The sequence below is a fragment of the Oryzias latipes genome, chromosome 4 (assembly GCF_053564925.1).
Source record: "Oryzias latipes strain Hd-rR chromosome 4, Olatipes_Hd-rR_3.1".
NCBI lineage: Eukaryota > Metazoa > Chordata > Actinopteri > Beloniformes > Adrianichthyidae > Oryzias > Oryzias latipes.
In genome coordinates this window covers 28,162,200-28,188,820 of record NC_136240.1, presented here as the reverse complement: position 1 = coordinate 28,188,820, position 26,621 = coordinate 28,162,200, and the positions used below count along the sequence as shown (strand labels likewise).

Here is a 26,621-nt window from a genome sequence, read left to right as displayed (position 1 = left end):
CATGCAGAGTTTAATACTGAACCTTAAATATTACAGAAAAAAAAGCAGTAATTGGTGCTCGTGATGACTTAATAGTCTACAGCAGAGAAGGGAAATAAGAATGGGTTTTACTGAGTGTGCTGACAGGATTCTGAAGCTTTTATTGTGAAACCAACATACACCGGAAGTTTACAGTTAGCATCCCTTCGTTTCAGTTCTCCTCAGTGTGGGAGCGTCGAGGGAAAATGTTACCTTTATCTATGAAAGATGACGAGTATAAACCAGCTAAATTCAGCCTGCTGCTTAAACTGTCCGGATGGTTCAGGTATGCCAGGCACGACCGTCTGCGAGACTTTTCTCTGCCACGGCTAGCCGGATGCTAACCGGCTAGCTTGAACAGATGTGTTTGTAGGACTTCAGTCAGTTTAAAAGTATAAACTCTAGTACCTCGACTTTCTGTATTATTGTGTGAATGAGGTCGCGACGAGTCACTAAGTTGTGTTTTGTTTGTATCTGAGATGTGGCAGCTTTTCAGGAGGTTGTCTGATTTTTTTTTTTCAGGTCAATTCTGGCCGAGAAAACCTCCAGGAATCTGTTCTTCTTTCTCTGCCTCAATCTATCTTTCGCCTTTGTGGAACTAACATACGGAATCTGGACCAACAGGTAGATTCAGAGTGCTGCTGCATATGTGTACAGTGTGTTAGCACGCGCGCGCTTGTGCGCTCGTGCGGTCCTCAGATTGTGCCACGTAAGTGTTAGCTAGCAGCGAGAGAGGCTGATTCCGTCACGTTAAAGCTGAGCTGGAGCTTGCAGCTGTTATTTGAAACGGACTCTGTCACCTATTGTGGAGACAAAACAGTCAGACTGCATGAGGAACAAACACTCGTGCTGTGTTTCACGGGTGTCCCCCACACACACCCCGTTTTCTCAACCAGCCTACAGGGTTTCTTGACTGGAGGTGTCAGTGAAACTACGGCAACAGGATATATATATATTTTATTTTTTAAAGATAAATTGGGAATATAAATCAGGTTATTACTATTTCCTTTAAGCCTTAAATGTGATGGTAGGAGAAGACAGGCATGACTTCATAAAATGTCACACAAAGCCCTCTTTCTGTGAGACCATTTTATTTTTACAGTGTGAATTTTACACTGAAATTCTTGTTTAAATATATTAATCACGTGGGCGGTGCTTCCGTTTTGTTTACAAAGAGGAGTCGCTGATTTCCTCAGGGAGTCATTTTAAATCAATCAATGAACCCGGAAGTTCCCTAAATCTCTGATTGGTTTCTTTAGTTTTTACCTTTCTTACCTTTTCACTTAACTATGTCATGGTTGACCTCAACACAAACTTGGTCCCACAAAAGTAAACTGTCCTTAGTTTCTGTAGAGAATAAGTTTCATTCTAGGGACTTGACTTTTTGTTTATCTGTCTGTATTACGCAATCCAGCTCATTTTAGTCAATGGCGCCCACACTTCTTTTTATTTATATATATATATATATATATATATATATATATATATATATATATATATATCACTAAAGAATGAAGTTTGTGGTCATAGATTTCTGGTGATTTGGGTCATCCATGTAATCAGAGCTGAAAATTTGAGAGAAATGTATGAAAAACTAAAATAAATGAATTGAAATTGAGTAAAAAAAGACATTTGTAGAAAACGTACTTTAAAAATGCTGATTTAAACCGTTCTGAAATTTAGCGGGGCCGAGCCGCTTCCACAGAAACTAAAGTACGTTTTTAAAGGTATGAAAAGTCAAATACATTACCCACTACAAATTTTACTGCTAACCTTTTTTGTTCAAATTGAAACATTTAAATCAAATTAAAAAAAAATTGCATTGACTTCCTTCTCAGTTTGTTTAATATTCTTATTACTTAAAAATGTTTTACTGTCTTGTATGTAGAAGGATTCTCAGATGCTCACTCATCTGATCGCACCAGATCTGGGCTCCTTACGTTCATCTTCCTTAAAGACCCACTCTAATAAAAAATCATGATTTTGGTGTTTTAACCACAATCTTGGGGCTTTTTTGTGATGATGGAGGGAAAATATTAAGAAAATTAAGTTTAAAATTACATTTTAGAGTATTAATTCTTTCAAATAGTTGTGACCAGAAGCTGACGAGAAATGCTGTTGGAAACAGCTTGTAGCCGTGACGTATAAACTACTGTTGTGGCTCCATAAGGTCCCTGCGCTGTCCCATTCAGATGCATCCACCTGCAGACAAATAGATCCATGAACGTCTTTGTTTTCCTCGTCTGAGCTGGAATCTGGATCAAAACTGTTCGGCTGGATAGCTCCAAGATTGCTTGCCATTTTTGTTTCACCGCTAATGTGAGGTTGGGGTCGTGAGGGGCTGTAGGCTAGCGGGAGAAAGTGTTAATGGAAATGGGGGCGGGATTCTTCTTCACTAATAGTCCTGCCTACAATTCAGAAGTGAATTTCTAATTTTTCCTGAAACTAATTCTTCCAGAAACTATGTTTAAAAAAACACAGGGTTTTGGGCTAAAAACTCTATAAACATCAATTAAGAAGCACTGGGATTGCTTTAACAATACATCAAAAGAAGATTGGAGTGGGTCTTTAACCATCTCATCTTCAGCACACTTTTGTGTTTAGTCCTGAAGGATCGTCGGCTGTTTTCCTGTTCATCCTGGTGTTGGACTCTTGCATTAGCAAGTTTTCTTCTCCGTGTTCTCCATCCTTACACGTCTGCTGCTGTGTGTTTGTGTCCAGTTTAGGTCTGATTTCAGACTCCTTCCACATGTTCTTTGACTGCACCGCCCTGCTGGCAGGTCTCGCAGCCTCCGTCATCTCCAGGTGGAGGTCCAACGACAGCTTCTCCTACGGGTGAGACCTCCTCAACTCTCTGCGCTGTCTCTGGACTCGGTCAAGCCCGGGTCTGATCTTTGCGTGTTCATTGGGTTTCAGGTACGTGAGGGCAGAGGTTCTGGCGGGCTTCGTCAACGGACTCTTCCTCATCTTCACAGCTTTCTTCATCTTCTCTGAAGGAGTCGAGGTGACATTTAGCCTTCACCTCTCTGTATCAGAGGGATCAGACTGATTTTCTGAACATTTCCAAAGACTTTAGTGTAAATATTCAGGAATAACGAAGACAATATTATATTTTTCAAAGCCACCAAAGTCTTCAAAAATACAGTTTGACTGAATTTGGAATGTAATCTTTACAACTATTGTTTACATTTTAACAAAAGTTTGGAATAGTAGTTTAAAAATTGTAAAAATGTTTTTATATTTTTTATTAGTGTTTTGTTCAGCATTATCTCAAATTGTGATGTTTTACAGACTTATTTTAATGAGATTTTACTGATTAATACATTTTTCTTTTAAGTCATTAGTCAAATATTAGTATTAAATGTAGTTCATCGCCATTCTCTTTCTTTTTGTTCTTACACTTTTATATATACCGGTATAAACATATACACTTTTATATTAGCAACAGGAAAGAAGCCTCTATTTCTTGTGTTTCATGCAGAAAACACATTGTTTTCTAAACTTTTACTTTATAATCTCTCTAGGAGGGAGGTGTTAGATAAAGGAGAAAAAAAATCACATTTGAAGCTTTAATTTTGACGTTTTTCCAAAAAAAAAAACCCTGAAACGTCCGTGTTAAAACCTCTGCATCTTGTCCAGAGAAAATGTTTGGGTTTGAGGTTTGAGCTTTGGTTTTCTGAGCTGTGTGGACTCTGATGGAGCCACATCTTTTGAAAGGCGTAAACATGAGTCTCTCTTGTTCCTTTAGAAGAAAAGTAGAACAATCTCCTTTCTTTCAGAGGGCTCTGGAGCCTCCCGACGTTCACCACGACCGGCTCCTGCCCGTCTCTGTGGCCGGACTGCTGGTCAACCTGGTGGGCATCTTTGTGTTCCAGCATGGCGGGCATGGACACTCGCACGGAGAGGAAGGTAACACTTGCATGACTTTTTTTTAGGTCTCTTGCGTGACCTTTAGGTCCACACTGAAAGAAGACAACATCTGCGGAACAGAGATGGGCTTCACTGCAGCTTCTCTGCTCAGGTCACGGCCACAGCCACTCACTGTTCAACGGCAGCGCTCATCACGGCCACAGTCACGGAGGACACAGCCACGATGGACACAGCCACGATGGACACGGACACAGCCACGACGTTCACAGCCACGGCGGACACGGACACAGCCACGGAGGACACCAGGAACCACCCTGTCCTGGTGAGTTTGACCTCTGACCTGCCACTATTTATACTTCCAGGATTTGTCATTTGCTTGTCCGATAATGTGTTCATAAACCTGACGTTCCCGCCGCTAGTGGGAGGAGCTACTGTCAAAAACCTTTTTCTCAACGCAACATGGAAGCATTGACTGTATATCTCATTTGCAATTCATGGAAGAAATGGATGATGTTTAGAAATCAGGATTATATTATTCTGAATACAAAAGCGTTGGTAATCACATCTCCATGTCTGGGTTAATGGGATCACTTTACCAGTACGGGGAGTTTCACCATCTACTGCAGGACCTGCGCATGAATAACAACCACTTTTAGCGTGACTTTCGTCTCTCTGTGACCCAGTTTCATGACATATTGCCCCACATTAGTCAGAGGAAGGAAAACATAAAATTAAGAATAAAGTTGCAGGACCTTTTTATGATTATCTCAATGCAAATAGGAAAAATATGGTAAAGTTCAGGAGGACAACGATCAGATTTTCCTCAATGTTTGCCTTTGGACTCATACCAATGATTGTGTCTTCAACCTGTTACGGGCCAAAGCTGAGCTCCTGATAGGTTGAGGAGACAGGATTTCTTTTAAACTATTGTTCAGATATTTGTACGCGGTGAGTAAATGTCTGCATGTCCGAATTTTTTGCTCATTGCCTGTAATGTGCTGTCGCCAGACGGCTAAGCGGCGCTTGACGCTCAAGTCACACCACAGGACCTCCGATCGCATCTGTACATTGACTCAACTTTGAAACTGGTCAACCTTGTTGCAGAAAAAAAAGATCTACCTTTTGTTTGTTTCAGATGATCTACTGCCTTCTGCAGGAAAGGGCTCCAGCAAACAGATCCTACAGGGTGAGAGCAGAGCAAACATTAAACACCATCAAACATTCCCCTTTTTTCCACAAATATATGTATTTTTTATTTTATTTCCTGCTCTGAAACATTGGTTTCAGCTCTGCACACCTGAAGGTAAGTCGGATATTTCCATTAGGTGTGTCGGAGTACAAAATAAGGAAAACACGGCAAGTAGGGATACCTTTTAGCAAGATTTAGAAATACTGGTAACACTGACTTTGTTTTTAATATATTTTTACATTAGATTGCCAAATGTGACCATGCTTGTATTTTTCTTGATATTTCCTTGAAAATGTGGTCTTGAATTAGCCAAGATATCTTCATGTATTTTCACTAAAACATACTTCACGTGTCATACTTATACAGTGGGTTCCGATATCTTTGGAAGCTGACATCTCTATACGCACATCTTAAGGATGAAGCAAATGGTGTTCATGTGAACTTTGGGCTATCAAATATGAATATTCAGACAGCCAGTTTGACTTGACAGCCTCTGAACCTGGAGCTCCAATCTCTCTGGGTGATCTTTGTGATGGAGCTGACTTTAGTTAGCCACTGGGGGGCGACCATACATCCTGACGGAGCCTTTCCTTTGGCCTCTCATCATGTGACCTTACTGATGGTGGTGTAAAATCCTGCTTCTTGAGGTCTGGTGTCCTGCTTCTTTACTGGAAATCCATCACCACTCACTGCTGATTACCTGTGTAAGCTGGGTTCCACCAATGAGGAGCACCAAAGCAAAAGAAAGAAAGAAACAGGACACCAGATCTGGGAATTGAACACTTCAGTTCCAGGGGTGCAAAATGCCAGCTAACTTTCTTGACAACCTGCTATGTGACTTTTAAAGGTTTGATCACATACATTTTGTGATTAAATGTGGTTAAATGTCTCTGAAATAACACAGGAACACTGTCGAGTGTCAGGGGGTAGTAGGATTTGTGAATTTTTAGCATGAACAAAATAACATTTAATTTGAGGCAGGTTTAGGTGATTTTGGAGCTTGGTTTTGACTGAGCTGCCGTGTGATTGGTCAGAAATCTGAAACATGCTCGGTTAACACACATGACTGTAAATGAGAACTAGACTGAGTGTGACATCACCCATAGAAAATGACTCACTTCCAGCTCCAACAAAACGTTTTGGTGATGCGGACGCCGCCATGTCGGAGCCAAACGTCTTCAGTAAGCAGTGATTGATCCGTGTCAGTCTGAGTTTCTATGGCAACTACTCTTGCTAATCAGGAGTGAACTTGTTGGAACACCCCTACCAGTTGAAAGTGGGCTCTAATAATTTGTTATACAGAACAATATAATGAAATTAATTTAGGATTAGCAAAACGTGTTAAAAAAATTATCAGAGAAAGAGTAGTTACAGTTTTACCTCCATTTTCGTGGGGGTTAGGGAGCAGTGATCAGAGGTCGACCGCCCCACCACTGCACCACGACTGTCCCATGCTTAACATAGTTTTTATTTTATTTTGTTCAGAGCAATAGACTGTACTGTAGTGTACTTTATATAACTCTGTGCTTTAAAACCAGGATCCTGTGCTTCCTCTTTCGTTAGTTAAGTGCAAAATGGCCTCTTCTTCCAGAAGAGGTTTCATCCAGATTAAACACCTGCTCCAGATGATAATTATCCTCCCTGATTATCTTCCTCAGCATATCAGGATCATTTCCGTCCGCTTCTTAATCATCTGATGCCATTCCTCCGTGCAGGGGCACAAACTTTGGTTGGTAGTGATTCAGTAACCAGTAGAACCAGCTGTTACTCGCTGTGAAATATTCTTTAGCAGCCGGCAAGGAAACCGACGGGCCGGTGTGCTCTTCATCTGCGCTCCCTTCCTCAGAAAAGTCACATGAATTGAAACGCGGATAAGTGGGGGAACGCTGTCTTCTGACTATTGGAATGACTGAGTAATACTGGTTTGTTTCTCAGAAGTCTATGGGATTTTGTCTTCGTGGAACTGGCGGGTACTTCTGTTTGGAAAGTGAGGGGGGAGGAGTCACTCAGTCCAGCTCTGAAATACAGTCAATGGTTGGCTGCAGAAAACCGACCAGTGTTTATTGCTAAATCTTATCTGGATCTAAAAAAAATGTCCTTATTCATTCACTCTCTCAAACTCTCTGAATTCCTATTGAATTATTAATTTGAAAAAACATTTAATTGTATCTGTGTATATCAGCCTCAAGATGTTCTGAAAAAAGCATGTTAGACCCCAAACTTTTTTTTGATTGGGGGGAGTCGGAAACCAACAGCACAGACCTTTGATTCTAAACCCATTCTTGTAACACAAAATGTGTCTAATTTGTACTTTATTTTTAAAATTCAATTTAAAAAAAGATGCTTTTGCTTCTTCTTTGCCCTCACCTTCAAATAACTTGATCTTTAAATCGATGTTTACAATCACTTGAATCTTATCTTTATTTACCTGGTCTGGTTACACAGAGGAGGCCTGCTTGAAAGGACCAGCAGTTCCTGGTGCCACAGATACTGAAGCCAAACCGCATTTGAGCAGCAAACTGAAAGCAGAAAAAAGTTGACACCTCACTCTGACATCTGTGAATGTGTGACATTTCTGAAAAAGTTTGAAGGAGCAGAAGCTGTCACATACCTATCAATCAAGTGTCTCACTGTTCATTTAAACTGCAGAGCTGCACTCAGTGGAAGTGTGTGTGTCCTTTCTGTTTTCCAGGAGTTCTCCTGCACATCATTGCTGACACTCTAGGCAGCGTGGGTGTGATCATCTCTGCTCTGCTGATGCAGAAATACGACCTGATGATCGCAGATCCCATCTGCTCCATGCTGATCTCCCTCCTCATCGGAGTCAGGTGACCCTCATTGATCTGGTGCTTACAGTCAGGCCGCTATTGTCTCCGTCTTTCTGTGGAAACGCTGATGTGTTTTCCACACGTGAGTGTGCTGCATGCATCCTCACTGATTCTTGCACACGTATCGACCAATCAGACTGCCCTGAATAATGGCAGAAGGTATTCAGCCTCTGATGGAGTGTTTCTAAACAGAACGATCCTAAAGGAGCAGCAGAATCACTGCAGGGGCCTCGGTCCTAGTCATCTTTAAGCAAGCTTCAAAGCCTCTGATATGCAAACAAAACCACATCAATCCTGGCTGCAACTTCCAGTCATCCCTGAAAACCTTTGGCGGGTTCGTGAGAAGTCTTCTGGGAATGGTGCCGGAAATCTAAAAATCACTTGGCATTTAATGGTGTTAGAGCCCTCAGAGAGACAGCTGCATCCTGCTCAAGTATTTTAGATAAAGACCTGTTTACTCCTAAAAATTCTAAATCAACGTTTTCAAAGATGTTTGATTCTTAAAAGAACATTTTTTACTTTGAATGAATCCAGCAAAAATGACTCGGTGACCAACAGAAGTCTTTTAGTCACAGCTGTGAAGTTATTTCACCGAACAAAAAATAACAAGAATCTAAAATCCAGAGTCCACTCCTGACACGACGGCTCAAACATGTTTAGAGAAGCTCTTTAAGGGTCTATAGAACTTTTTTATGACACTGAAAAACTGCTGTTTCCACTGGACTGGCTTGAAGATCCTGAATCGTCTTCCAAGAACACTGTCAGAAAAGCAACATGCTAATCGCCAAATAAGACGAGAACAAATGTCAGTTTCCAAAATGAGCTCTGAAAGAAGGATCTAGAACCAAACAAAAGAAAAGAAAATCCGTCTCCAGCCTGAAGAACAATCTGGAAAATAGCCTCCACTCTCGTAAAGAATGTGCAATTAGAGGTTAATGCACTTCGACATGCCAAACCACCAGAATGAGGCTGGAAATATTCCTGGAGTCTGCTGATGACTGTGGATGAAAATGCAGCGGGCAGATGTCTCTGAAGGGTCGTTGATGGGTAGGGTCGATGTGTTCTCGTGCAGTTGGATTGGCTGGAAGAGAGCACAGCGGCATATTTTCGCCTCTGTGGTCAGCTCAGAGGCCTTCGCATTAACCACGGAGATCGTGTTTCTGCTGTTGGAAAGTCGGAGTCGTTGCACAGCTCTGCTCCACTGAAATGCCTTCAGATTCTGCAGATGGATCTGCGGCCGACAGCCTGAATATTCTCAACGTAGATCTGTGTTTAAGGCTAAACCTCAGACCCAGCGTTTAGTCCAAGTCTGTGATTAAACCTATCAGGAACTTCAACAAGATGAACTGCGCCGCTCCGCTCAGCAGGATGAGCCAAACATTTGTTGTTTTAGCTGTTTTTATTTAATTCATTTTTTTTTATCCATGCTGCATGTTAATGTCTGACCTTTGACCTGCAGCGTCGTACCTTTGCTGAAGGAATCAATCGGCATCTTGATGCAGAGAACTCCACCTTCACTGGACAACTCTCTGCCGGAGTGTTACCAAAGAGTAAGTCCTGACCACAGCATGTATGCATCAGTCTGCTGAGAGGCAGCAATGTTCCATAATGATGCATTAGAAAGTCATCTTAGTACAGTTAGCAGACAGAGGGCTCTGTAAGGTCCATATTTATGTCCTGGCTCATTTTGCTATACAGGTAAGTTCAGCTGGCTCCACTTATTTAAGGCAGCTTTCTTTATGTACCTTTAACTCCTGAGCTTTAGCTCCAGTGTTGACATTCTTTCCACTACCGTAACTCTTCAACCGTTTGTGCGGATTCTGACCAGGAGCACAGCAGTCGTTATTTTTTCTGTGACCTGTCTGCATCGCATAAATCAGGGGTGTCAGAATCCAGGCCTTGAGGGTCGGTGTCTAACATGATTTCCAAGAAACCTGCCGTTGGAGCTCCTTATTGGCTAAACACCTGATCCAGGTAATCGGCAGCAGATGAGGCAGGATTTCTGGAAAACCAGCAGGAGGCCTGGAGTCTGACACCCCTGATGGAAACGGCCGCAGTATGTCAGAGAACATATAGTAGAACACATAGTTTCTGCAGAGTGGCAGTAGTGGTAAACACTCGCCTGTTGAGTTGTGGGCGGGACAGAACACCAGCGTACAGCGCCTCACACCCCCAACCTAACATTAGTAGTGCAGCAGAAGTGTCTGAGCTTTCCAGCCGTAGTTTTGGGCAGATGCCAGTTCGGACAAGGAAAACGATGACGTGCATATTTGTCTGCAAGTAGATGCATCAGTGGGTCTTTAATAGATTTATTTCTGGAAAACCCAAGCAAATGTATATAATTTATCGATAATTTAAATTTTTAATTTTTTTTAATGAAAGCAAATTTTTTTAAGAGCTTCCCTTTAATCTCCACCTTTTTTTTTTTTGCTTTGATCTCATCAGGTGCAGCAGCTGCAAGGAGTCTACAACCTGCAGGAGCCTCACTTCTGGACTCTGTGCTCGGACGTTTATATCGGAACACTGAAGCTGCTCGTGGCGCCTGACGCAGACACCCGTTGGATCCTCAGCCAGACGCACAATATCTTTACGCAGGTAAGGAAGAGCACCTGATTCAGATTCACGCACACACTTCAGAGAGCTCGACCCACGGTGTGCTGATGTCTCTGCAGGCTGGGGTCCGGCAGCTCTACGTTCAGATCGACACCGCTGCGATGTAGAGGCTCCTCCTACTCACCTGGGACCAATCAGTCTGTTGCTGCAAGTGAACTTTAAAAATTGCCCCAATAGCCACTGCAGTGCAGACTCGGAGGGAGCGGAAGGGGGGCGCGCACACAGAACTGATGAAGTCAAACAGCCCCGACCCATTTGTCTTCTGGTTTTTAATTATGTAACTTTCTGGGTTGCTGGGCGTCGTGCCCTCCTCACCGCCTGTACTTTGTTAGCTGACAAAGTATTCTGGGTAAGTGCCTTCATTGTGAATCAGAGACAATCTGAGCTCCTTCCACCCCCCGCTGCGACCCCCTGCTGGGTCCAGAGTAAACCCCTGTTTTTACTGTGCCATACATGTGACCAAACCATTTGACCCGTCTACAGGGATCAGTCATTTTTTTATTTTTACTGTAATAAATCTGTTTTGAGCGGAGCGATTGATGTCCATCTTTATGGATGTCTTATTATAAAGGTGGTGTTTGTGTTTACATCTGCAGATATCAGAGCTGTTCTTATAAAATACTCACGTGACTTCGGCATTTCAACCATTTAAAAATGTCAATACAAGAAGAATGCAAATTAAAGAAATTTAAAACAACCGAGGTATTTAAAATGGTCAAAACACTTTTTCATGGCCCGTCCAGGGTGCGCGGGGTTGCTGGAGCCTATCCCAACAGTATTCGGGTTGGCTCAGTGACCCCAAAAGGGATTCAGTGGGTTCCAAAAATGGATGGATTTTATTTCATGGAAAAAAAGGTTGTCATTTCTGTGTGAACAGAGCTGATTAGAGTCAGGTTTTCACAAAGTCCTTCAGACAAACAGGTGTCAGGATGTATATGTGGAGCTGTCAATCATCTGCAGGTGTTCCAGAGCGTCCGGTTCTGCGTTCACCCGCAGCATGTCCACTTCCAGCGGGTGGAGTCGACCGGTGACGACCAGCGAATGGAGCGGCCCGCCTAAATCGCATGACACGAGCTGGCGTAGACTTCCTGTACAGATTTTCTGGTCGTCTGAGCCAAGCCGGGCCACGCCCACACACACTGTGTCCTCCGTCATACCTGGAGGGACAGATGACGGTGTGTGAACATGGAGGTCTGCCTTCTCAGAGCAATGCCTGATGGTCAGATTATGGTCATTTATTTAAAATGACAATAAACCACAATATTTTAATCTCTGGGGTGAATAAACTTGTAAAGATTTTCTGTTTTTCTGTGAAAAAAGTTGACTTTGAAAATCTGAAAGAGCAAGAAGTATTTTGCTTTTCAATGACTTTGTTGTTGCAATAATGCATGCTACCCTTACTAGGTTGCCATAGTAACAGTGTGATCATAACAATGACTAATTAATTGCAAGGCATCATTTATTCCAAACATTTAAGTCCAGCTTCACACAAAATAGTCAATTCAGTCCATTTTTTCCTGATATGCATGCCGCCATGTTGGAGCCAGATGACATCAGTAAGCAGTGATTGGCCAGAGTCCCTATTTCAATGGCAACCATTCTCACCAATCAGGAGTGACCTTATTTGTAGTCCACATGCCTTTCACTTAAAGTTAAAAGGGTTACCCCAATAGTATAGGATAACACCTACCCCGTCTATCGGGGGCTATTAGATCTCTATGCAAACAGAGCTGAAGCCTGGTTGACATAGCAACCGTAAGTCAGGCTCGTTTCTGGAAAGACTTGGACATGTTTACCATTAAAACTTTAAAATGGCAAATGATGGATGGAATCAAATATCAACACTTCATCAGGCCTCCAACACGAAACATGTTTTTCACTTAAGTTCTCTTCATGCTAAAATATACTTTTATTTTTGTAAAAATTTTAATGATTTTTTTTTTTAAACCCTTGTGCTATCTTAGATGACCCCACCCTTCCATTGACGTGTTCTCCCTACCATGATAAAGGTGGAAAAGATTTCATGTAATCCATGGACACCAGTGAAGATCACAAATCATTGAAGAAAAAAGGTTCAGCGCACTGTCTAGTGGGTCTAGATGACCCCACTCCCAATGTTAAAATGCCTAGGATAGCACAAGGGTTAAACTACTGAGTGATGAATCTAAAAAAAAAAAAAAAAACCTGGTGTTTTAGATCAGGTCAGACTCACCTAACTCCTCCCCCTCCTCCCTCCTCCTGTGGATGATCTGCATCAGCTGATCTGCAGCCTGGCTGACGGTCATGAAGCGAGGAGGTTCGTAAATCTTCCTCCCTCTTAAAAATCAAGAACAAAAAAACAAAAAGTTAGTGCCTCTAATATGATCAGGGGGCAGTTTAATGTTATTTTAGGTGATGAAGTTTAAAGGCATTTGATTTTTGTGACAGGAAGCAGGTCCTTTCTCAGCCTTTAACCAGTTTGATTATAGATCAGTGTAACTGCTCCTGGTAGGAGTATAAAAACAATCCAACATGCAGTTATGAAGAAAAGAATGAATATTTATAAATTAAAATGGTGCATTTCCATGAAAAAGAACACAGAAAAGTTTGATTATTGCCCATAAGTAAATCTGTAAGAAATTGAAACATTGCATGTCCACATACATGTTTCAAGTGTTTCTTTATTCTAAATGTGAGGATTAGAACTCGAACTGATAAAATTCAGTACATTTGAATAGTCAGAGGAAGTTCAATACCACTGACACCAATAGTGTCAAACAAAAAATGATCAAAATATAAATAAAGGACATTAAATGGAAATACGGCGGGTTAACATTTTGTTTTAAAGAGTTGGAATAGTCCTCAAACAATAGATTCCTGCAGCAGGTTTTTACAACAAACCTCATTACAGTGCAGACAGGAATCCAGGACATGGCTCTTATTTTTCTGTCGATCCACTCTTGAGCCAGCATTTTCAGATTTCTAGTGGGGTTTTTTTTTAAAGCGGGTGACATGACGCCACGCAGGACCAGCAAAGGTCCTCACAGCTGCATCTGCTCAGGTTCTTACCTCATCATGTTCTCGATGCTCTGCTCTTTGACTTTGATATCTGGAAGGAAAGAGAGACAATGTGGATGAAGCCTTTGGTCTTTTTAAATACACTTTACAGCAAATAAATACATTTTTGATCTATTTTTATATAAGGCAGATCACAGTAGGAAATTATAGTTATAATTCATCTTTTAGCTCTAAATTTAAGGAAAAAGAACAATTCATAATTATTCAAAATAGTACAATATACTAGCAAATCAACGAACAATTAAATAAAAATGTTAAATAACAAAAAATTACATTACTTTTTTCAAGTTTGCATCTATTAGTGATAAATATATCATATCGTTTTCGTGGACTGGGAGGGGCTGGTGTTCAGAGAGCAGGTTTTCACTCAAAAATGCCTGAACGGAACAAAATACCTCTTTGGGGTTTCTTTTTGTAAAGAATGAACATTATGATACGCTTAAAAGCTCAAAAAGTTGATTTTGAGGCCCTTTAAAAAGCTTTGTGGTGAAATTATTTCTGAGTTCAATAGTAACTGAATACATAGTATCTGTAGACAAAAAACACCTAAAAAGAATTCAGATGTTCTTGAAATTGATGTCCTTGCTGTTACTGAAAGTGAATGTTTTTAGAATGCTATAAGTCTTAAAAATTAACCGACTCAAATACATTTGTAGTTTATATGTTTCTTGATTTTTGGTTTAAATGTTTATAATGGGGGGCAGGGTTTAAACCAGAACCTTAAACACTGGCTTGTGTTTTGCGTGTCTGCAGGGGAAACAACAGGAAGTGGGTTTGATGATGATGGAGGAGCGTCTGACTCTTTATGCTCTTATTGTCTTATTTCCTTTAATGAATATGAACGGCATGCAGACACCAGCGAGTCAGCAAATCCCTCCGGGAGGAGAGTGAGGGCCTTCAGGGGCCTTGGGGGCTCTGAGTGATTGATGCTGGTCTGGCTGAGGGAGACAAACACCTGGGGACTCCCTGAAGCTGAACTCACAGTGTGTTCATGAGTGTGGCACACAAAAACGCAGAAAAATGAACTAAATGAACTTTAGGGTCCTAAAGCAAAGAAAGAGGCAGTGAGGAGAAAGAAAACCTCATGTTGACACTAGAGCTGCTGTAGTGTGTGTATGTATGGGGGGGGATGACCCCATCATAATGTGCATTACAGTACTTAAGGTAAGTTGTTATAAGGGCATTAGTGTATTTGACATAAGCTGATGAGCAGAACCTGCTCTTCGGCTTCCAGCTGACTCCTGAATGACAGCAGCCATTAAAAAAGTATTATTCATGTTTGGCACCGCTAAATGTGAAAGTTTTTATCTCCATTTCAAATTAAATGTTCTGTTTCAGAAATATTTACCAGCACCTTTATTAATGCACCCAATTACAGTATGTGTGTTCAGTTCTACAAGGGTTCACGACGAGAGCATCTCCATGACGAATTTGGTAAATTCACATGGTTATGGGATGGTCGGCCTTGAAGGTATGTTTAGCACTTTTGAGTTCACACTGGACAAGCAGGGAGGGGCTTCTCCTTTTTCTACTGTTGACCAGCGCATGTACTTACAGTTGGAAGAGGCCTGATGCTAAATGTCAAAGTGATGTAAATCTGGTGAATCTGGATCCAGGCTTTTCTTTCACAGCTCTATTCCGATATATGAAAGACTTATAGAATTCCGGTCGGGCACAAACAACAATTATTAATTTGTCCTTCATGATAACTTTTTTAACTGTTGGCACTTCCGTGAATTAAAAGGGTCATTACCTAAATCAGAGTCCCTGATTGGTCAAAGTTTGACCTGGTTTAACTTTAAACGCACGCTCATTGGACGCACATTTGGAACTTAGAGCCCAAAAGCTGTCATAGAAACTTGAATGCGAGTTTTGAACATGGAACCCCAAAACGCGCACTGTGTGTGTTTACATTGACTTTTCATGAGAAGTGGCTGCTTGAATGTGGGTTACCAATTAGCACAAGCTTTATCAATGCCTTCCTTCCAAAGGAATGACTGTTGCCAACCTCTCCTTGGTTACCGACGGCAACACCGTTCTGTTCTACTTTAATGCGTGAACTGTGAAGCTGCATCACTGCGGCCCCTCGTCCTTACCACCGAAATGACATTCTCTGCGAACCGTCGGTTTAGAAATCTTCAATTATGCAGGAGCGGCTGTGGTGCAGAGGTTGGAGCGGTCGACCTCTGATCGGAAGGTCGCAGGTCGAGACACTGAACCCCACGTTGCCTGGCAGCTCTGCCGTCATCAGTGTGTGAAAGTGTGGCTCGGCGAATGGGACTTGAGATTGAAAAGCGCTTTGGGCCCTAATAAAGGGAGAAAAGTGCTCCATCCATCCATCTATCCGTCCATTTCCCCGCACTTATCCGGGAGCGGGTCACGGGAGCAGCAGTCTGAGCAAAGATGCTCAGACTTTCTTCTCTCCAGCTACTTTCTCTAGAAAGACTAGGGGTATAAGTAAACGCCATTTCCTGCTAAAAAACATCTACTTTCAAATTAAACAAGTTATACATTTATTATTTGTTCCTGCTCAGCCCAGAAAAGGGGGGGGGGGGCAGTCTTTGTTTGATCAAAAACACCAGAACAAAGGAACATACATAACTCTAAACAAACTTTACAATTTGGCAAAATGAGAAAAGCAATATCTAGCAAAAAGTCTGAGCTCTGAGTTTTACATTTTAAACATAAAGAAAAAAAAATATCCTCTAAACTGAAGATGTAAATTATATTATATATTATATTCTACCTTCCTCAAAAGCCACATTCACACTGGCACCAACATATAACCACCAGAGGCGAGGTGGGGTTCAGTGTCTTGCCCACTTTGACATGTGGCCGGGCAAGGTGGGAAATGAACCTGCAATATTCCTATCAGATGTCGACCACCCAACCACTGCACCGCATTTTGCCACTCCCACATGCTTAAGAACGTAAAAAACAACACACATCATCATCATCATCAGCCTGTCACGCCACTGCTGGCGGGTGGCCTCCACATCTTACTCCACTCATCACGGTTTTGGGCACTCTGGGTCCACGTGCTCCCTGCCTTCTGCTCGATGTCATCTCTCCATCTTTTCTTCGGTCTTCCCCTTCCTCTTTTCCTGTCCCACGGAGTCCATTCTGTTGTTTTCTTAGCCCATTCGTGGTTCTTCATTCGGGCTACACGTCCTGCCCACTTGCCTTTGGCTTCAACCACTTTCTCGATGACATCCTTCACCCCTGTTCTTGATCTTAAGTCTTCGTTCCTGACCTTATCTCTCCTCGTAACACCCAGCATTGATCGTTCCATGCTCCTCTGGGTGATTGCTAGTTTCTCTCTTTGGCGGTTGGTAAGTGACCATGTCTCAGCTCCATACGTCATTGATGGCAGTATGACAGTGTTCATGATCTTCCTCTTGAGACACATGGGCATTTTTTGATCTCTCAGAAACGTGCTGTACTGTCCGAATCTCTTCCAAGCGGATGTTACTCTCTCGTCTATTTCTTTCGCCATCTCATTTCCTGGTGTTAGCAGTCTTCCCAAATACTTATACTCATCCACCTCCTCCAGTTGTTCTCCATCCACAATTATTCCTTTCCTTCTCCTTTTCCTTGCTATTTCATTGCACATGATTTTGGTTTTCTTTTTGTTCATTTTCATGCCATCTTTTCTCCCTTCCTTGTTCAGATCGTCGAGCAGCTTGCTGAGATCCTCTTCCTTTTCTGCAAATAAGATGATATCATCTGCAAATCTCAGGTTGTTCATCCTCTCTCCATTGATGTTAATTCCCGCTTCAGCTTCCATTCTCCTGAATATTTCTTCCAACGCTGCTGTGAACATCACTGGTGACAAGGTGTCTCCTTGTCGCACTCCCTTCATGATCTTAATCTTTCGGCTAAGTGATTCGTTCCGAATCTGAGCAGTGCCTCCATCATATGTCTCTTTCAGGATGTTGATGTACTTCTCCTCTACGCTGTGTTGTTTTAGCGCCTCAAAAACAGCCTTGTGCAGGACAACACAACACACACCTGGTGAAAATGAATTTTGGGCTCAAAAATTTTTTACCAGAGAATATGCTGAACATTTAATATATGAATTCCTGGCTCAAGCTGAATAAAACGATTCCTTTTGCCGATTCTTCTGAAACCTGAAAAATAAAATGGTTGCCATGGAGACAAAAGCGACAGACAAGTCCCCGTTAAAAAAAAAAGGGTTTTAGTTTTTCATGCAGGGTGGCACAGACGGAGATGGGTGTGTAGGAGCCGCTTAGCCAGGAGGGGCGTGTCAGGGGGGGCCGCGCCTGCGGGCCATACAACAGCACTCTCAGCTGTGATTTGACTATTCTATCCACAAAACTGAGCTTTGAATATATGTTTGGCTTGGAATCTGAAATCTTTTTCTCTTTGAAGTGGCCATTAACACACCTAAAATAAGATCCGTTTTTACACCTCTAGTTCCATGTTTTTCAAGCTTGTTGTTCTGCACTGGGTTTATTTTGTTGAATATGTTTAAATAAATAAATAAAAAGTCTTGAATAGGCTGTGGTGTGGACAGACACCGGTCCAAAAATGTTACATTTACAATTTACATTTCAAAGTTTTTCCAGGTTTTGCTGAAAGCTGTGTTGGTTTGGTGCATGTGTGTCTCACCCAGCAGACAGAGCGTGTGCAGTCCAGCCGCTCGGTTTTTACTGATTTTATCGTAGAAGCTCTCGGGTTTCCACGTTTCCGTCCAGAACACCACAGACACCGTCTCGCCGAAGTTATACAACTGCACCCCAAACACACAAACACACACAAGTCACAAGTCAGCTGTGGCCACAAAGGCGTAATGTGTCTACAGGAAAACAAAAGAGGAAACAAATGTAAGTGTTTTCTGTCTGATTAGCAGCTGCTTATGCAGTGAACAGGACATTTGGTCTTATGATATTTTGGGTGTTTCTTTATGTTCTGGTATTGGAAGTGGATCAAAGCATGATCAGTTTGGATGGATGTTGCAGATGTTGTTGTGTTGGTTCCTTGCCTAAACTGGTGTAGACTTCTACACCTCTAAATACATTCAATCAAAGCAAATGAAAACAAACATTTTATGAGTTTTAAAGGATTAGCTTCAGTATTTTCGACCAAACCCACTGGCGCCAAAGAAGGATTCAGTGTCTTGACATTTTGACGTGCGCCTGCAGTAGCCGGGAATTGAGCCACTGACACTCTGGCTGGAAGATGACTCCTCTACCAGTCAAAGCTCCAAAACTGAATTTTATTATGTGAAACAGATATTTTGTGCACAGTCCTCCAAAGCAATATCCTGAAGAATAACACCGGGCTTGAATCATTCCCTTGCACCCGTGCGGGTGTTGCAGGTTTTTGGATTGTGGCCCGTGGAGGGTTGTACAGGAGACGCTGCATCTTACGAGGAGCACAGCTGTGTCTTGCAGTTCCTTTATGGCTTGTACGGCCACTTCAAGGGACATCATGAAAATGGAAAGTGTCACGTGTGTGTGTGGTAAATGTATCGGGAAGAGGATAATGTCAATTCCACGCACTTATGATGTACTGTTGATGCTGTTGTACGGTGCCCTAACGCCACACTCTAGTGGTTAGTGAGGTAACCGTACTCCTTAACATTTAGTCAAAACTGCCCTTACAGGTTGAAAAATGTGCAAACTATTACGGGGACCGCAGGTGATGTGCATGAAATATCACCGTTGTTGACCACTCAGTGGGACCGCAGGACATACATTTTTCAGGTTTTTTTTATATGGGCATGCTGTGGTCGTCGGGTCAAAGCGAACACTTAAACACGTAAGGTTTATGGGTGAAATAGGTGAGACGCAGGCGTGTCGTACGGATTTTTCATTTTTCAACCCATTTTTTTAGTGTCTTTGGTATTTGAACTCACAACCTTCCAGTCACAAGGCGGACACTCTACTACAAGGCCACTGAGCTGTTTCAATGACTACTAGAGAGCTGGCTCACGACACCGTACAACATCATCACCCGTATGTCATTTGTGCGTGTAACTTCCATTATCCTTACAAATACTTTACTACTTTACGTACCATTTTTATGACGTCCCTTGAGGTGGTCGTACAAGCATCAGGGGAACCGCAAGACACACCTGCTCACACCTTAAGATTCAGCCGCACCGGTCTTCGACCCTCTACGGGCCCAGACAACCCAAGAACCCGCAGCACCTGCCAGGTCCACCTCTCGTATGTGACTAAGGCTTTACTTATGGTGCACAAATACTGCATACAATATGGTGTGTACACAAACTACCATCTGATTGTCTAATTTCCTCATTTCTGACTGTCAGGAGTGTGGACTTGGACGTGAAAAGCACCGATGGTCCAAATGAAAAATTCCTAAGATGCGCCTTTGTCTCACCTACTTCCCCCTTACTTATCCTAGCCTGAAGCCTGCAGCATGCCTGTAGAAAAAGAGCATTTTGGCTCATTGAGTGGTCTACACTATTTTGTAACAGTGTGCCTCCTGTATAGGTTTGCCAATTTTTCACCCGCAGACAGTCCGTAAACTGGCAAGGGCCGCTGTGACTAAGGCTTTAACTCCTTTATTTCTTTCCGAAATCTGCTGGACAATCAGTAGAACATTAACAGAAACCGCCCTGGACCTTGAAGTTGTGCTCACTGTAGAACAGTATGAATAATCCCATGTCACGACCTTCCAGACTGTCACCACTGAGATGGTCATTGTGGGAAGCTTCTCAATTTCAGTAAAGGACGTTTTCATGCTTCTATACACACAGTTTGAACAGTGCTGAACTTCCGGCTCTGTTCAAACAGGATGGAGAAGAACTCTTGAACTTCAGTCTTTACTGTGCTGCAGAACAAACATGACTGGAGCAGTTTGGTGTTCAGGAACCTGACGGTTGTTCCTGGTTCAACGCCATCGGGCGTCTCAGAGATGAACTAAACTCTAGACTGAGAGGATCAATGTCTGCATTGTTTTCTTTGTCCAACTGCTTGTAATTCCCTCCTGGGTTTGAACATTGACAGGATGATGTGAAATATGGCCAGCTTTACCTTTGTCTGGAGAAAATAATAAACATCATTTAAAGAAAAGCCTGGAGGGGTCCGGGGACTGACTGAGCTCCCATCTGACAGCAGGGGCCCCTCAGTGGAGGGAAAACGGCCCTCATTTGCATCCCCCCGCCCCCAATTAACATATTAACAATGTCCCAGGGGGAGGCCGTGTTAGCATTAAACCTGTCCCCGCTTGTGTACACATGTGTGGGAGCAGCTGGGGCCCGCTCTCAGACCGACGGCTCCGTTAATGACAAGTCCCGTTAATTTGATGTTGTAGCAGTTATAACAGTAATGTGGCGTCATGAGCTTCCCATGAAGCAGACGCAGATGGGTCGAAGCAAATAAGACAACATCCGGAAATCACATTAAGGTTGTTGGTCTTGGCGGGCCGGTGCACTGACCTGCAGGCCGCAGCAGCCCACGGCATTCATGATGGAAGCGTTGTGGATGACTTTGTACGGTATCCCAGCATTCACTGCTCTCAGGACGAGGTCACTGTGGGTGGTGGCTCTGAGCAGCAGCACACAAATGAAAGAAAAGTTTGATCCATCAATGCAATGGACCAAATCGCACAAAAAAATGAATTAAAGCAGCAAAAAACAAGGAGGACCGCAAAAAAAGAAGAGTCCAAAGAGCTGCAGAAAGCCTGCAAAATGTGGATGAAAACGAAACAGCTGCTCCTCTGAAACAAAAAACCCACAGAGTTTGTGATTTGGTCTCCAGCTGGCGAGCTCCTCTGCACTCTGTTATTAACTGTAAGGGAGATCTGGTGGTTTGCAGCTCTGAGGTCACATCAGAAGTTCCTGTTGACCAAATTAACCCCACGTGACTTCAGCAGGTCGATGTGGCGGCTCCGCCCGATGCAGTGAAGAGCGTGACTCACCCAAACGGGTCGCCAACCACCAAAAAGGCCACGTCAGTCACATCTGCGTCCTTCAGGATTTCATCAGCTCCCTGTTCCACCAAGTCCCTGTCTGCCAGGACCAGCTCCTTCCCATAGTACTCCTCCTGCAGGACATGAAATAAGGTGTAGGAAACTATTAAGACACTTTCTCTTTTGGAGATTTTACTGAAAAACTGAATTGTCAGCAGCTGTCAAATAACTAATACTTTGTTTTTCCTGGACAGTAGAGGTGAAATGCTTGTAACCATTCAATGGAGAATGGATCTGTCTGAAGGGGTGCAGTAAAGAGATTATTAAACTCCAAACTGTAAAGCTATATTCACACCGTCCTCAGCAACGCACGTTCAAGCGGCCACTTCCAACGGAAAGTCTATTTAGATCAAATCTTCCGCTTTCACACGTTGCTACGCAAGTTTCTACGACTGTTTTCGGACTCTACGTAGAAGACAGCCATTGAAAGTGGGTTAATGTTAAACCAGGTTGAACTTAGGTTTGTTTGTGGCATATGGATGGCGTCCCTTTGAATTCACATAAGTGCCAAATGTTTGTTCAACTGATCAAGGAGGAGAAACTAATAATTGCAGTTTGTGTTCAGATGGATCGCTATGACAATAAGTCTTTCATATATCGGAATAGAGCTGTAAAATAAAAATCCTGGAGCAAGATTCACCAGATTTAAGCCGTTTTGATATTTTAGCCCAAACCTCTTCTAACTGTCGGTAGGCAGACATGCGCTAGTAACCAGAAGAGAAAGAAAAAGGAAAAGCCCCTCCCTGCTTGTACAATGTAAACACCACGAGCCAAATCTGTGATCAAGAACGCACCGCACACGCCTAACATGAACGTGGCTTGACTTCTAAGATTCCAAAAACTCAGCAAAGAAATTGAATAAAATTGATGCTAAGCTGTCATTTTTCTCAGTCTTATTGATTCCAACCCCCCCCCCCCCCCCCCCCCCATAGAACCCCTTTGATCAAGTGTTTGCACTACTCTTAATTATGACTATACTTTTTTTTTAGCCAAAATAAGAAAACTGTGTCGCTTTCTAGAACATCGTTTCTGCAGAGCAGCAGCATTTCAATAAAATTTCTCTTTTTTGAGCTGTGGGTGGGACTGTTAGCACGGAGCAACCTCACTTCCCCTTACCCTCCCTGTTGCTGAGAGCTCTCTGTTTACCCACCTTCCCGCTGGCTTACAGACCCTCATACCCCCGTGCGACAAAAATGGGTCGAAAATTGGAGCTATCCAGGCGTAAGTTTTTGAGCCAGATTCCAGCCCAGACTACGAAAACAAAGTGGATGAATCAGAATGGAGCAGAGCAGGGAGCTTGTGACCAATCCACTACAAAAACAATCTTTTTCAAAATGCATTTGTTCAATTGCTCCTGATTCACAATAAAATACCCAGAAAGGCAATTTTTATCTCAATTTTCTTAATATATGTCCTCCATCATTAGAAAAGTGCTACAAGATCATGTTAAAAACACCAAAAACACCATTTTCATAGGAGTGGATCTTTAACAAACCTCAGGACTGGATTGCATCTATTGACAAAAATGACCGGCCCAGTTAATGTATAGTTTATAGGAGACAGAGAATGGCTGCAGGGTGGAGTGCAAGCTCTTCAGATGCACTTTGGTTCATTTAGCAGTTTGAAATTGCAAGCAGCACTCTGGTTCATCTCCGGATGCTGTTTCGTTCTCCTGTAGGTGCTTGCATGATTCATCATCGTGTTCATAAATATAATCTGCCCTCCCTCATGTTAACCTCACAGGAAAGAAGCACAAAGATAATCCAAAATCTATGTTTGATCATTTAACCCCATCAATATATTCAATTTGAAAAAAAGAAATAAGCATTTTTTAATTGTACAAAATGAGTTGCTTCAATTTTAGGCTATAAGATATTCTTAGATGAAATAAAATATATAAAACAGTTTAAATCTACCGGTATATAAATTTGGATTTTTAAATGCTGCTTTCTATCCTTCTAGGATTTTAATATCACACTTAAGATCTGGGAACTTCTGTTTCTAGCTGCGTTTTTCAGGAGTAAAAATCTTTCCATTTTTTGTTATTATTTCACCAAAGAGAATATTTTACCAAAATAATCCCTTAAGTGACTCACAAAGAAGTTACCGTGTATATGTGAATCAGAAATATGGAAGCATTACCACTTTTTAAAAAAATCTGTGGGTCTGGACAGATACTCAAAAGACGGACTTGGGAATGTGGAAGGGCTCTGGATGCCGGGATCACAGAAGCCATCTGGAATAACATTTGGAATGCTGATGTCTGCAACTCCATGGGCATTCCCACTAGAAACTACACAGAGCGTATCTCCTGATCCCACGTCCAGATTTGAAGATGCTGCGTCACCAATGTGAGACTGAGTGGGATTCATCTCTCAATCTGACCTCATTTTAAAACTGCTGGACATTAAACCAACTTTTATTTATTGGAGCTCATCTTTTTTTTTAAACCATTTAAAAGTGGGCATCAAACCCAAACATTGAAGGAAACTTTATGATGTTCTGACTTAAACTGACTCACTCCTCTACAGTTTGCAGGTAAGAAAAGATATTTAAGGAATAAATGCACCTGATTTTTTTTAATGTAACAAGAAATGTCAGGAGAATGTAAAATACTTTGGAACGGTTTGTTTTTTTCTTGAAGCTCCTTCCTTCAGGGGTCGACCCAGTGACTAACCCTATGATTAGCTCCTGTGATTTAGCCCCAGTTTTACGCCGGATGCCCCTCCTGACCCAACCCTCAGCATTAATGGTCGTCCCAGGCGGACTTCCATCCAGATCAGAAGTGATGTCTGTTAATGTGAGCTTGATGGTTGGCCCGGCAGTTTGTTTCTTATTCCGCTTAGATTAAAAAAAAATCCATTTAAAAAAATCAGTACAACACCAAAAAAAAAAAAAACACACAATATGAATATTTAAACAATTTTTTTTCACTTTTTTCGGTTTCAACAAATTAAATTGACCAGAATTTTGAATCTATTTTAATTGGTGATGCCCTGTGTTAGCAGCTGGCCCTGGGTATAGATGGATCCCCACATGGATCCTCTCACAGCAGTGCTAAACCATGCACTTCTTTTACACAGTTATTAATCCATGTTTTAATATGAGGGGTTGAGGTCATGCTGGGACGTTGGGTGGGGCTGAGGTGGGTTGGTGATAGGATGAATATGCATATATGTTGGGTGGGTGATGGTTGAGGTATGATAAATATGTGTACATGACTGCTTTTAAAATCTCTTGTTTTATTATTTTTTTGTCTCTATTGCCAAACGCTTTGAGCTGCCTCAGAGAATGAAAATGGCTTTATAAATAAAGCATGAGCTGAGGTTGAGGTTAAATCCTGAAGTGGAATTCTAAACTATTTTAAATATTTGATTTTTAGGGCTGCACTGTGGTGTAGTGGTTAACACTCTCACCTCACAGTGAGAAGGCCCTGGTTTAAATCATTTCAGCGTGGAGTTTTCATGTTCTCCTTGTGCATGTGTGAGTTTTCTCCAGAAACAACTCTGGTTTCCTCCCACAGTCCAAAAACATGCTTCATAGGTTAGTTGGTGATTCTAAGTTGTAGGTGTGTGTGAGTGTGTGTGTTGTTGTGAGGCCCTGACACAGACTGGTGACTTGTTTCCTGCATTCCCCCCAACAGTAGCTGGGATAGGCTCCAGCAACCCAGTGACCCTGAAAGGGATTAGGCACGTTTAGATAAAGGATGGATGAAAATGTTTTATATTTGAACCTTGGTTTCAATTTCAATCAGATATAATAGTAATCAGTCTGGCCAACATGACTTTTCAAACATTAGAAAAAATACAATATTGTGGAGCCCTAGTTTTGAAGTTGAGCTGTTTAAAATTAAACTAAATAAATAAAAAAAAGAGCTTTCTTGGCGAAGTGACCAGGCTCCATTTATATTTGGCATAATCCAAATATTTTTGTACTTGTACAAATAAAATAGTTATACAAATAAAATAGCCAGGTTTCAGACCACAAGGAAAAACATCATCTAGTTCATTTCAGTCCCTCAAAAACAGAGAAGCACAAAAAGTTTATTTGTTGTATGCAGTCATCCATAGCTTTTACCAATGACTGGATACATTTCAATAAATTTAGAATTAAAAACTCAAAAGAGTGTGCAGCCATGGCAACCATTACTTTACACACTTTCAGCTAATCTTTTTAATGAAAGTTCCCAAAAGGTGTAGCACCTGGTGATGTGGCTTTACAAAGAAAACCAAGTGAGAAGCAACTAGTTTAATCACATTATTGCCCAAAGGAAATGTTTCTTTGTTTGGGGACAATCTAAACTGGGTTTCCTTTAGCAGAGGCAGATGACAGATTTTCGATGTCCACCACAGAGAGGTCAATTGGATGACAGACTTTCAGAAGCACAGAAGCCTGGAAGATGTTAAGAGGGTCTGGAGAGGCTTTTATATCAACTACAGGAGCACAGATGTCCCGCAGAGAGGAGAATCATGGTGCTGATGTCTGGGTCACCAAGATACAGATGATGATGATGATGATGATGATGATGATGATGATGATGATGATGATGATGATAATGATGATAATGATGATAGAAGATAGACATTTGGTCCAAGAAGCCAGCTTCAGCAGAAAATAGTTTTAACCAGGCATTTTGTGTGAATAAATTCAAGTTCAAATGATGCAGAAAATTTAAATGTTATTAAAAGTGAAGGATCAAATGTTTTTCTAGATAGGTCTGGATGGCACGACCTTCTGTCTGCACTTATGCTCGGTACTCGACTCCATAAATATTCCATCCATATGTTTGTGTTTGGTTCAGACTCACCAGAGCCTCCTTCCCCACAGTCAGGATGGAGGTGTAGGCCTCCAAGTAAACCCGGGAGCAGCTCCTCACCGCCTGCAGTCCTTTAACTGTGATGTCGGCGGCGTCTCCGAGCCCCAAGCCGATGAGATACAACATCGTGTCGGCGTCCGACTCCCTAAAACCCAAATGACATCAAACCTAAAGGAGGGAATTCGAGTTTTGAGTCAACGTCTTACTCCTTCACGTGTATTCCTCAGACGCGTGCACTAATACGGCTTGATGAAAAATGTTTATATTC

General features: G+C 42.1%; 2 protein-coding genes across 4 annotated transcripts; one reads left to right on the top strand and one right to left on the bottom strand.

The window, feature by feature from the left end:
- The first annotated feature begins 129 nt into the window (after window positions 1–129).
- slc30a7 (solute carrier family 30 member 7) lies at window positions 130–11,215 on the top strand. 3 transcript variants are annotated; one of them, XM_078946226.1, is made up of 12 exons: window positions 130–304; window positions 541–642; window positions 2,740–2,853; window positions 2,935–3,022; window positions 3,798–3,927; window positions 4,040–4,119; window positions 4,171–4,210; window positions 5,024–5,074; window positions 7,770–7,905; window positions 9,365–9,455; window positions 10,351–10,500; window positions 10,578–11,215. In XM_078946226.1, exons 1-12 carry the CDS (start codon window positions 225–227, stop codon window positions 10,623–10,625), a joined length of 1,110 nt encoding a protein of 369 aa, XP_078802352.1. In that variant the 5' UTR covers window positions 130–224; the 3' UTR covers window positions 10,626–11,215. The 3 variants fall into 3 exon arrangements, with proteins under 3 accessions (XP_078802352.1, XP_004068210.1, XP_011472633.1); XM_004068162.5 differs by having other exon boundaries at window positions 4,040–4,210; XM_011474331.3 differs by having other exon boundaries at window positions 151–304; window positions 2,745–2,853; window positions 4,040–4,210.
- Window positions 10,997–26,621, bottom strand: dph5 (diphthamide biosynthesis 5). Its single transcript, XM_004068163.5, has 7 exons — window positions 26,345–26,621; window positions 21,487–21,611; window positions 21,005–21,113; window positions 18,208–18,328; window positions 13,567–13,606; window positions 12,731–12,834; window positions 10,997–11,675 (listed from the first exon to the last, which is right to left on the bottom strand). The coding sequence occupies exons 1-7, from the start codon at window positions 26,477–26,479 to the stop codon at window positions 11,443–11,445; spliced, it is 867 nt and encodes a 288-aa protein (XP_004068211.1). The 5' UTR covers window positions 26,480–26,621; the 3' UTR covers window positions 10,997–11,442.